Source organism: Myxine glutinosa, chromosome 1 (genome assembly GCF_964187855.1).
Source record: "Myxine glutinosa chromosome 1, kmMyxGlut1.1, whole genome shotgun sequence".
NCBI lineage: Eukaryota > Metazoa > Chordata > Myxini > Myxiniformes > Myxinidae > Myxine > Myxine glutinosa.
Window position 1 is genome coordinate 6,102,930 of NC_136261.1, and position 12,820 is coordinate 6,115,749.

Consider the following 12,820-nt stretch of genomic DNA (forward strand, 5'->3'; position numbering starts at 1 on the left):
TTATTGTACACCAGTTGATGATTATTTATTGTCCACCAGTTGATGATTATTTATTGTACACCAGTTGATGATTATTTATTGTACACCAGTTGATGATTATTTATTGTACACCAGTTGATGATTATTTATTGTACACCAGTTGATGATTATTTATTGTACACCAGTTGATGTTTGTTTATTGTCCACCAGTTGATGATTATTTATTGTACACCAGTTGATGATTATTTATTGTCCACCAATTGATGATTATTTATTGTCCACCAATTGATGATTATAATAAATAATTATAATCATCGATTAATAATAAATAATTATTTATTGTACACCAGTTGATAATTATTGTACACTTCCGGGTTCGGTTGCGAGAGGACGCTGGCGTTGCATATTCGCCGCTTCTCCGACTGGATGGATGTACAGGGTCTGCTTCTACCTTTCTGACCTGACATCTCACACCTGTCCTGCCTTTTCACACCCGCACGTGCCGCGTGTTCTCCGGCTGGATAACGGAATCTGCTTTTGATGGTACGGAATACGGAATTCGAAAGGCCCGCTCCCGTTGATTGTGGCCGTGGCCTTGTTTGCCGGTGGCCTTGTGGCCTTGTTTGCCGCTGTGGTCTTGATTAGCGGCTGCAGTCGTTTGCCGCTGCGTTTGCCGCTGCGTTTGCCGCTTTGCCTCCTCGACCTTGGCCTCGTACTCGTCCCTTCGCTCCTGCCTGGCATGGCTCTGAAGTACTCCGCCGCAAGGCTTCTTCTGCTCAATACCCGCTCCACCCCATCATGCATCTCTGCCATCAAATCAAATGGACTCCTCCGACGACCCAGGTACATTCACCGTGGCTCCGGTCGCAAGTTTGTTTATTTGCAATCAGGTCACTCCATCCCCGTCCTCTGGTCGGCTCAGCGCACTCTCACTCTTCGTCCCAGCGCACCTGGTCACAGCAACCCACACGATCGCACCTCTTGCCTACGAACCCTGGCTAAATCACCTGAATTCATCCCTGCTGTTCAAAACAACATCAAGCTCACCCTGTTCAACACCCGGTCCCTCAACAATAAATGCCTCATCCTGAACGAATACATCCTGGATAACAAACTGGACTTTCTCTGTCTCACCGAAACCTGGCAACAACCTCTGGACTACTACACACTCAACCTCACCACACCCAATGGATATTCCTACGTCAATAAACCACGCTCGGAGGGCCGAGGTGGTGGAATTGCCGTTATCCACCGTCAAGACATCAAGACCAACCTCATCTCCATCTCATCTGCTCCATCATTTGAACACCTGGCTTTAAAACTCTCTGGTCACACGCAGTCAGTCATGGCTGTCGTCTACCGCCCTCCCAAACCACACCCATCATTCCTGTCTGACTTCTCCTACTTTCTGACCCAGCTATGTTCCCTCTCCCCCTCAATCCTCCTCCTTGGTGATTTCAATATCCACATGGACTCCACTGACTCCACAATAACCACTGACTTCACTGATTTACTCACCTGCTTTAACCTCACTCAACATGTCGACTTTCCTACCCATATCCGTGGTCACATTTTGGACCTTGTCTGCTCCACTGGATTAAATTTGCACCATCTCTATGGCTCCGACCTCACCCTCTCTGACCACTTAGCCATCACTCTGACCATCAACATCCCCGCCCCAACACCAAGGCATTATCGCACAATCAACTTCCGTAAGCTAAACGCTCTTTCACCTACCTCATTCTCATCCACCCTCTCTGAAAAAATGTCCACTTCTCCCTTCATTGACCTCCACACCCCTTCCGACCTCACTGACTACTACAACCACACTCTCTCCTCCTGCCTTGACCAGCTTGCGCCTGTAAAAACCAAAACAGTTTCTTTCACCCATTCTGCTCCCTGGTTTACCCCTGAACTCCACCTGATGAAAACTCGTGCTCGCCAACTTGAAAGACTCCGCAATAAAACGGGTCTCACAGTTCACTCCCAAGCCTACAAGGACCACATACAACACTACAAAGATGCCCTCTCCCGCGCCCGCTCTGCCTACTACTCTCAAATTATCCACTCTGGCTCCGGAAACCCAAAAGCACTCTTCTCGACAATAAACAAACTCCTCCGCCCCCTGAACACCACCACCCAGTCATTCACAGTAGACAACTGCATCTCCTTCCTCTCTTTCTTCCAACGCAAAATTGACAACATCTACAACAGCTTGACCACCGCCGCACCCGCTCCCCCTCCAACCACCTGCCCCCCCTTGTCCTGCCATCCCCTGTCTCGGTTCTCCCCAATCTCTCCTACTGACCTCTCTGAACTCCTCATAGGAATGAAAACTGCCACCTGCACTCTTGACCCCATCCCCTCCAGCTTTGTCAAAGCCTCCCTCCCTGCTCTCTCTCCACTTATCATTGCAACAATAAACTCCTCCCTGTCTACAGGCATCGTCCCACCTTCCCTCAAAATTGCTGCTGTTACCCCCATTCTAAAAAAACCTGGTCTAAACCCTGACACCCTAAACAACTTCAGACCCATCTCCAACCTACCCTTTCTGTCAAAAGTTTTGGAACGCGCTGTAGCCACTCAACTCAAACATCATCTCTCTGCCAATAACTTGTATGAAACATTCCAATCCGGATTCCGCTCCAACCACAGTACTGAAACTGCTCTCCTCAAAATCACCAACGACCTTCTCCTCTCCTCTGACGCTGGCAACCTCAACATTCTCGTCCTCCTCGACCTCAGCGCTGCCTTTGACACCATCGATCACACTATCCTCCTCACCCGACTTGAATCCACCTTTAACGTCACCGGCACTGCCCTCTCTTGGATTAAATCATACCTCTCTGACAGATGCCAGTTCATCTCCATCAATAACTGCAAATCCCCCACTGCTCCCCTCCCCCAAGGTGTCCCCCAAGGTTCAGTTCTTGGCCCCCTCCTCTTCATCCTTTACCTGTCCCCGCTCGGTCACTTAATCCGCCGTCATGGTCTCCAATTCCACTGCTTCGCCGATGACATCCAGCTTTTCATCTCCACCAAGTCCGTCTCCACCGACACCCACTCTATCCTGACAAACTGCATCACTGAAATAAAATCCTGGCTTCAAATCAACTTCCTCAAGCTTAACTGTGATAAATCTGAAATAATCATCATTGGCCCAAAAACGCTCACAAAATCCACCCATAACTTTGCCCTCAACATCGACGGTATCCCAGTATCCACCTCCCCTCACATCCGGAATCTTGGCGTCATCTTTGACCAAACCCTTTCCTTCGACAAATACACTAAACAGATCACAAAGTCAGCCTTCTTTCACCTGAAAAACATTGCCCGTCTCCGCTCATCCCTCTCCTCCACGGCTGCAGAAACCCTCATCCACGCCTTCATCACCTCCCGTCTGGACTACTGCAATAGCCTCCTCTATGGTTCACCCTCAAAAATCACCAATAAACTCCAATACATTCAGAACTCCGCTGCCCGTCTACTCACTCATTCCCGGACCCGTGACCACATCACCCCCGTCCTTTACAAGCTTCACTGGCTCCCCATCCCCCAGAGAATCCAGTACAAAATCCTCCTCTTGACATACAAAGCCCTCCATAACCTGGCCCCATCCTACCTGGCTGACCTCCTCTCCAGACACACTCCCACCCGCAACCTCCGCTCTGCTGGTACCAACCTCCTGACCCCCTCCATCCGGACCAAATTCAGATCCTGGGGGGACAGGGCCTTCTCCATCGCTGCTCCCACCCTCTGGAACTCACTACCTCACACCATCAGAGACTCCTCCTCACTCACCACATTCAAAACATCACTAAAGACCCACCTGTTCAACGCTGCATTCAACATTCAACCCACAGCATTTAACCCCTGACTATCTCTTCTCCTTCTCCCTCCTTTTGCTTTAAATATTTCCCTATTGATTCTTGTCTTGTCTTTTTTATTCTTGTCTTATATATATGCCGTATATCGCTGCTGTTTGTTTTCTTGATTCTTGTCTTTTTGCAATTGTTGTTTTCATGTATTGTTATGCATTATGTTTTCCACTCTGTCAAAGCGCCTTTGGGCTTCTGGAAAAGCGCTATACAAAATAAATGAATTATTATTATTATTATTATTATTTATTGTACACCAGTTGATGATTATTTATTGTACACCAGTTGATGATTATTTATTGCACACCAGTTGATGATTATTTATTGTCCACCAATTGATGATTATAATAAATAATTATAATCATCGATTAATAATAAATAATTATTTATTGTACACCAGTTGATTATTTATTGAACACCAGTTGATGATTATTTATTGTACACCAGTTGATGTTTGTTTATTGTCCACCAGTTGATGTTTGTTTATTGCACACCAGTTGATGATTATTTATTGTCTACCAATCGATGATTATATTTATTGTACACCAGTTGATGTTTGTTTATTGTACACCAGTTGATGTTTATTTATTGTCCACCAATCGATGATTTATTTATTGTGCACCAGTTGATGTTTGTTTATTGTACACCAGTTGATGATTATTTATTGTCCACCAATCGATGATTTATTTATTGTACACCAGTTGTTTGTTTATTGTACACCAGTTGATGATTATTTATTGTCCACAAATCGATGATTTAATTATTGTGCACCAGTTGATGTTTGTTTATTGTACACCAGTTGATGATTATTTATTGTCCACAAATCGATGATTTAATTATTGTGCACCAGTTGATGGTTATTTATTGTACACCAGTTGATGATTACTTATTGTACACCAGTTGATGTTTGTTTATTGCACACCAGTTGATGATTTTATTTATTGTCCACCAATCAATGATTATATTTATTGTACACCAGTTGATGATTATTTATTGTCCACAAATCGATGATTTAATTATTGTGCACCAGTTGATGTTTGTTTATTGTACACCAGTTGATGATTAATTTATTGTCCACAAATCGATGATTTAATTATTGTGCACCAGTTGATGGTTATTTATTGTACACCAGTTGATGATTACTTATTGTACACCAGTTGATGTTTGTTTATTGCACACCAGTTGATGATTATTTATTGTCCACCAGCAATGATTATATTTATTGTACACCAGTTGATGTTTGTTCATTGTACACCAGTTGATGATTATTTATTGTACACCCATTAATGTTTGTTTATTGCACACAATTTCATGATTATTTATTGTACACCAGTCGATGATTATTTATTGTGCACAAATCGATGATTATTTTTTGTATACCAGTTGATGTTTGTTTATTGGACACCAGTTGAAGATTATTTATTGTCCACCAGTTGACGATTATTTATTGTATACCCGTGAATGATTATTTATTGTACACCATTTGATGATTATTTATTGTACACCAGTTGATGATTATTTATTGTCCACCAGTTGATGATTATTTATTGTACACCAGTTGATGATTATTTATTGTACACCATTTGATGATTATTTATTGTACACCAGTTGATGATTATTTATTGTCCACCAGTTGATGATTATTTATTGTACAACCCTCGATGATTTATTTATTGTGCACCAGTTGATGATTATTTATTGTACACCAGTTGATGATTATTTATTGTACACCAGTTGATGATTATTTATTGTACACCACTCAGTTTGTTTGTTGTACACCAGTCGTGATTATTTATTCTTCACCAGTCGATGAATATTTGTTGTACACCTGTAAATGATTATTTATTGTGCACCCAAAAATGATTATTTATTGTGCACCAGTTGATGATTATTTGCTGTATACCCGTCAATGATTATTTATTGTCCACCATTCGATGATTATTGATTGTACACCAGTTGATGATTATTTATTGTACACCAGTTCATGTTTGTTTATTGTCCACCAGTTGATGATTATTTATTGGACACCATTTGATGATTATTTATTGTGCACCAGTTGATGATTATTTTGTGTGCACCAGTAAATGATTATTTATTGTACACTCATGAATGATTATTTATTGTACACCCGTTGATGATTATTTATTGTACACCAGTTGATGTTTGTTTATTGTGCACCTGTTGATGATTATTTGTTGTACACCAGTTGATGATTATTTATTGTGCACCAGTAAATGATTATTTATTGTACACCCATGAATGATTATAATTTGTTGTACACCCGTCGATTATTTATTGTACACCCGTAAATTATTATTTATTGTGCACCCATAAATGATTATTTATTGTACACCCGTCGATGATTATTTATTGTACACCTGTGAATGATTATTTATTGTACAACCCTCGATGATTATTTATTGTACACCAGTTGATGTTTGTTTATTGTACACCAGTTGATGTTTGTTTTTTGTACACCTGTTGATGATTATTTATTGTACACCAGTTGATCATTATTTATTGCACACGAGTTGATCATTATTTATTGTACACCAGTTGATTATTTATTGTATCCATGGTATCCATGGAAACCTCCACGCATGGCTTGCAGACTTCCTCTCTGGTTGCAGTCAATGTGTGGCCCTGAATGGAATTCTCGCTTCTCCCCTTCCTGTTCAGGCTGGAGTTCCTCGAGGCAGTGGCCCTGTGCTTTTTCTGGTTTTCATTAATGATCTCTCTGGAAAATCCTCTCTATCTCTTTGCTGATGACTCAAGTCTGCCGCTCCATATCTCAACCCTCAGATCAGCAGACAGTATCCTCTTCACTCTCTGCCGACCTGGACAAAATCACAAACAGGTCAAACAAGTGGAACATGTCTTTCAATCCTGACAAATCTCACACTCTCACCATGTCTCTCCGTAAAGACCGTCTGGACAACCCACCTATCTACTTTCTCAACAATTCTCTCGAAGAAGTTCTGTTACTCAAGCTTTTGGGTCTCACTATCTGCCATGATCTTTCCTGGGAAAATCACATTTCCAAGCTGGCCTCCAAAGCCAGTCGCCGACTGCGCATCCTCCATGGTGCGAAGTCCTTCCTTGGCACACCTGAGCTCCTCACCACATACAAAGCTTTCATCCGCAGCTTGATGGAATACTGCTCTCTCCCCTCTGCGCTGGTGCTCCTGCCTCACTCCTATCTCCGCTTCACACTGTAGAAACCAAAGCTTTCAGAATCATTGGTATTTGCCACGATGAAGCTGATTCTGAGGGTGTTTCACCCTCTCACTGCAGGCAGGTTGGTGGTCATTCTGTCTCTACTGACTCCTCTCCGGCCGAGCACCCCCAGCTCCCTCTGTGCTCTGTCCCCCCAATATTCCTTCAGGTCGCACAAGATCTGCCTGCAACCCTCTTCTGGTGAAACTGCCAAAATCAAGACTCTCTGCTCATTTTCACTCTTTCATTCCTGTTTTCTCCCACCTCTGGAACAAACTCCCTCACTCTTTTCAATCCCACTCCTCCCTCCAGGTCTACAAAACAGCTGTTCACCACCATCTCTTATCTTCCCCCATCCAAAACCTTGTTCTTTTCTTCCCCTGTTAATACACCCCAAATGGACCATTTTCAGACTCCGTTTTCTTTCCTGAAATTCCTAATCGTGTCTTTGTTTTATCCCGTCCCCCTGCACCCCTCCCACCCCACCTTCCCAGCCCTCTCCCTTCCACAGATCTACCACTGCCTCCTGTTCTCTGTTGTTGTGATTCCCTCTCTCTCCCCCTCCTGTATCCTGCTCCCTTTATTATATGTTTTATGTGTGTTTCTGTTTCTGCCTTTGTGCTTTATGTGTTAGCTCTTACACGAGCCTCGACTTTGTATCCCAAAAAATAAAAAATAAAAATATTTAAACAACCTTTAATAGACAAGATGGAAAAGACAAATTAATAATTTCATCAAAAGGTCAACATGACATAAAATCGTCTATTTTCATCTAATTGACCTGAAATTTTAAGAATTTGCATCTTGGGTCACTGAATTGATTCACTAATCAAAAGATAGAAGCCGATTTTTATTTTTTTAAATCAAAGGTCAAGGTTGCATAAAATATGAATATGTCAGTCATAGCAATATGTCAGTGACCCAATATGACCCAATTCATTGAGTCACAATAACCAGTTCAGATTAAGAACACAATAACCTGTGAACCTGTGTTCTGTCAAGGTCACAAAATTGTCAATTTCCCTCTGATTGACTTGAAATTTGAGGAGCGTTTGCCTATTGGCACACTAAAGCCTCTTGCTTTTGAGGTCCAAAGGTCACGGTCGCTTCGAATCGTAAATTTTTTATTTTTTTTCGTTTTTCGTCATGTTTAGCATACAGAAGCAAGTGTTTAGGAAACAGCTGCTCTCTCGGGAGTGCAAAGCGGACGCAGAGCGGATGGACCTTGCATTTTCAAATGCTTTCTTAATTTTGTGTTTTCATTATAATAGTTTTCATTATAACCATCATTTGTGGAGCTGATGATAGAGAATGAAAATTCTCAATCATTTTGGGCTCTGATAAAATTAAAAAAATACGTGGCACTAATTATTTACTTATTCTGTTCTCTTTGTCCTTCCTTTATGTTCTCGCACTTCACTAGCAGGTCAGGATGGACCAGCCGGGCGACTTCGCAGGAACCGTGGCCGGGACAACACCTTGTGGTCCCGTACGCTTCCTGGCTCAGGAAGCTACAGCTGCAGCCTCAGAAAGAAAAGGACGACTGATCCGGGTCCTGGTTCACACACGTGGTCTGGATATCGCAATGGAATGACGCTACGAGGAAAGTCGGGATGGCACGGTGGGGTTAGTGGACCGGCGGGTGCTGGGTCATCATCCACTAATGGACAAAGTGCCTTGCGGGCAGGCCGAAGTTCTGCTTCTTGGAAAACGTCTCGCCCCACTGCATTGGCTGGACGGTTGTGCGAACGCACAACAAGGTCGACGGCAAGTAGGCTGGCAGCGGGTGCAATGATGAATGGCAGCGAATGCCGGGCTTCCCCGGCAACTCGTGCCTCCCGACGTCCTGCCCACGGTACTCGTCGAAAGGTGCAAAGCCGTCTGCGACAGCAAAAAACACAACATAGACGCCGTCGCCACCAACAGCAGCAGCAAAAACAACAACAGCAAACGCAACAGCAAGTGTACAAGTCAGAACAACAACCCCAGAGGGTAACCCGTTTGTCGGCGACAGGCCCTGAAGCTCCAGAGCCAGTGCCGATCCTCGCTAGCACGCCCGTGTGGGTGCAGCCCGGCCCTGAACCGAGTGCACCTGAAAGTTCCGACGCCTGGGGAGCCGATAGTTTCGTTGTGGCGGCCAGGCCTTCGCAACATGCACCGTCGTCTGCAGAGGGCAGTGGAGCGAGCATACGGCAGCGGGCAACGTCACGAAAACACAAAAAGAAACGTTCTTCTGATCCTATCGGATGTCCCATCGCCACTTCTCCATCGGCACACTATGATGCGCAGCTCGTCCTACAGGATAGTTCTGGTATACCTAAACTGACGTTAAGGCGGAGACGCACGCTTGAGTCCCACGAGCCCCGACTTGAGAGCTCAGGTGTGAGCGGCGGTGGTGAATGGGCCAACTGGAACTGTGGGAACACGACGCGAGGAGACGGGCGGCCCCGAGGGTTCGGTTCTGGCGGAAGAGATCGAGGTAAACATGGAAGAGACTGTCGAGAGGATCATCCTGGAACTATAGCATCATCCGTCGCCCCTTGGCTTCCGGGAGGCGACCATGGGAGTCCGTGTGGAGATCGAGACACGACCAGATCTCGATGCAGAACCATCGCCGGCTCGGAATGTGCGAGCGGTGCCGCCTCTACGAGCGACGACGAGGCGAGCAGCAGCAGCAGCAGCAGTAGCAGCAGCAGTTGCTGCAGCAGCAGCAGCAGCAGCGGGGACGAGGTGGAAACATTCACCGAAGACAAAGGACGCCTTTTCTTCCCAAAACGACTGAGACTCATCGTGGGCAACGATGCCATCGACATCGACCTGTCTTCACGGCAGAGCGAGGGGAGCCTCAGCAGGCGGTGTCTTCCCGTGTCCCCGCGTCCAAAGGACACCTTTGTATAGCGAACGGCTTTGTCCGATTTGCTTTGTTTTCCTTTCATCCGCCATGCCTGACGTTGAACCACCAGGGCCGCTCTCTCAGGACCCTTATCCTTTGTACTTTTGACGCCGTTCGTGTCGGTGTCTTAAAGGATCTCTGCATTTGGTGTGCAAAAACGAAGCCTATTTTATTTCCATTTATTTGAATCCGTTCGTGTAACTACCAAGAAAAAGCACCAGTTGGTCTGCGATCCTGTCCCTTAGCTCTAAGCACTACTCCATTTGTTATACTCCATGTTTTTTTTTTTGTTTTTTTTTTTTTTTGCTGTTTCGCTGCCCCTATTCCTACCTTCGACATTTTATTTCCTCGACCTTTAAATTTATTTATGCCGTTTGCTCTGGGCAATTTGTACGATTTGTAAAGATGTTTATATTTGTCCCTGTGCAACAATGGTGCTTTGGGGGCAATCTAATTTGTAGCGAGACAGACCTCTATAATCAACACTTGAAAAGATGTGCTTGTAGCGCTGGCCCAGCATTAAGGGCATACACTCAGCCTTTGAATCTCGTGGCGTTGACGACCCTTGGGGGTCCGCCCTCTCCTCGGCGTCACCGCCGGAGTGGCGCGCCAGCTTTTTCTACCTGCTTTCATGATGAGGTGGCCAGGCCGCCGTGGACGGAAGTGAATGGGGGGGGAGGTCGAATGGATTTTAAATGTACAACATGCTGGGATTGACCCTCCAGTGTCTCTGGGTTGTTTTTTGGGGTTTTCTGGCCCCTCCTCTCCCCTCTCCCCTTTCAGGTTGATGGGGATGACGTAAGACTATACATTGCCTGGTCGTCGTCTCCATGGTGACGTGACGTTCCAGCCACAGTTGCCGCTTGTCCTGAATCAGGATGACCCCTTCGGAATGCATGTGTGCATGGGACTTTCCAATTCCTGACTTCCTCGGGCTAAACCCCTTGTACGGCTCTCCACCTGGTCTTTACGTTTCTCATCTAGACATTGTTTACTACATTCCTGTAATTTATATTGCAAATGCATTTTTTAAACAATTTCACAAACACACAAACACACACTGTCAAAGGACCACTAAGGAGCGTGTACAGAAATAACATGCAAGACAGGAAGCACCATCTTTCACATTAAGTACACAAATATGTCAGTCTTTAAGACTCCTCTACCCTCCATCCACATCTCTCGTACCTGTAGAGCATCTTCATTATCGCCGTGCCCGCTTCACCTGCACAATATGCAATGAGGACTTGGCCGAAGCCGTTCCTTGCTTTACCTTGGTGTGTCTGTGGGCATTAGGCGATATATAAATGAAGTTCCGCAACAATAACGAGATTTGTCTCTTTTACACTGTAGTCCCATATACAGTCACGTTTGCTGATATAAAAATCCTGGGACTCTTAAATAGTGGATGGTTAATTGAGAACATCCAATGGATATCCAGAAGGGGACCTAGTCCAGAAAAGAGGAACAACCATCCGGCAGCTCTGCAAAATTCACTTCAACTACAACTTATTCCGATGCTCTCTGGGTAGGATGTTTCGTGCAGTAAACCATCCCAAGGGTACATGGAGCACACTGTCACATCTGCGCTTTCACTTGGTTTTTAGAAGTAAAACAGAAGTTTTCCTTCTAGACCGTTAAAGATTTAACGATTCTGTGCTCTGGGTTTGCCTTTTTGTATCCAATTTTTACGCTCGTGGAAGGAAACGCATCAATAGTGGGACAACCTGTGGATGCAACAAGCAAGAGTATAAACAAACAGGAGGAGTGGGGAGGAAGCAATGTAGTCTGCAGGTATAACAGGAAGATTCATGAAAGTAGAAAAGATCATGGAGTTATACAGATTAGCAGTTCACCACCATGAAGCTCTCTGGAGTTCAAACAGTGAAGATGATTCCACAAGCAGAAGAAAAAGAGGAACCAAAGGAGTGAAGGTGTGCAGTAAACTTGCATTATGGGACTTTTCCAAAGAGGCGGTTCCTGGGAAACGAAGGGGAAACTGAGTCCTCCCAGGTCTCGAAGTATCCACCTCCGTTTCAATAAGGAATCATGATTCTCATGGACCAATTTGTGAAGTTTTCTTATTCTCAAAGTTTTGTTCCGAGGGTTCTTTTGACGATCATCACTGAGCCCCGGACAGCTTCCAACTGCAGTTTGTTTGTCGTAACATTCCCAGGATGGTTTTTAAGATCCGTCATTTTAAAGATCTTATCATTCCCGTTGCTCCAATAATCACTGGTACAATTTCAGCGTTCTTCAGCTTCCAGGATGATTTCACTTCATTTTTTAGGGCTTGGTATTTGGTCATTTTCTTGAGTTCTGCATTGTTTAGGCCTGGGGGCTGACACCCCAGGGACTCTCGCTGGGGACTGACCCCTCAATTAGCAATGGCGTCTTTTCGTTTTTGTGCCTCAGTACTATATCCAGTCACAATTTGTTTTCTGTGTTCACACTTGATGGGATCATTAGGTCAGACGTGAGCATGACTTCCTTTTTTTCATTGATTGCTTTTGGTTCATGTTTGCACGAGTTTTCTGGAACTGTGAGATTGAGACTTTTGCAGATGTGCCTTTGGATTACTCGACATACTTTGTTGTTGTTGTCGTGGTATAGCCCCGGACAGTTCCCTTGAACAAGCCGATTGATCTCCGCGGAGACATCCGCGGAAACAATCGGCGCGGAGACAGCCGATTGATCTCCCAGGAGTGACCCAGAGATCCCCGCCTTTACAAAGGCAGTGCCACGACAGAGTTAGGGAGAGAGAGAGAGAGAAAGATAAGAGGGAAAGGGTGACAAAGAAAGGGTCCTTGGGGACCGATCGGCACCCTGACTGTGACCTCGCTGCCCTGACGAA

The 12,820-nt window shown here is 44.8% G+C and overlaps 1 protein-coding gene across 12 annotated transcripts in view; it reads left to right on the forward strand.

Annotated features, from left to right (window-relative positions):
• The window catches only part of LOC137420997 (uncharacterized), a 129,303-nt gene extending 118,615 nt beyond the window's left edge, over window positions 1-10,688 (forward strand). For 8 of the 12 annotated variants that reach the window (XM_078777567.1, XM_078777206.1, XM_078777334.1 and 5 more), the window contains one exon: window positions 8,497-10,688. In XM_078777567.1, the coding sequence (XP_078633693.1) occupies window positions 8,497-9,971 (1,475 nt within the window). In that variant the 3' untranslated portion in view covers window positions 9,972-10,688. The remainder of the gene's footprint in view (window positions 1-8,496) is intronic. The other 4 variants (XM_078777618.1, XM_078777534.1, XM_078777692.1 and 1 more) reach the window with 1 other exon arrangement.
• Window positions 10,689-12,820: the final 2,132 nt, after the last annotated feature.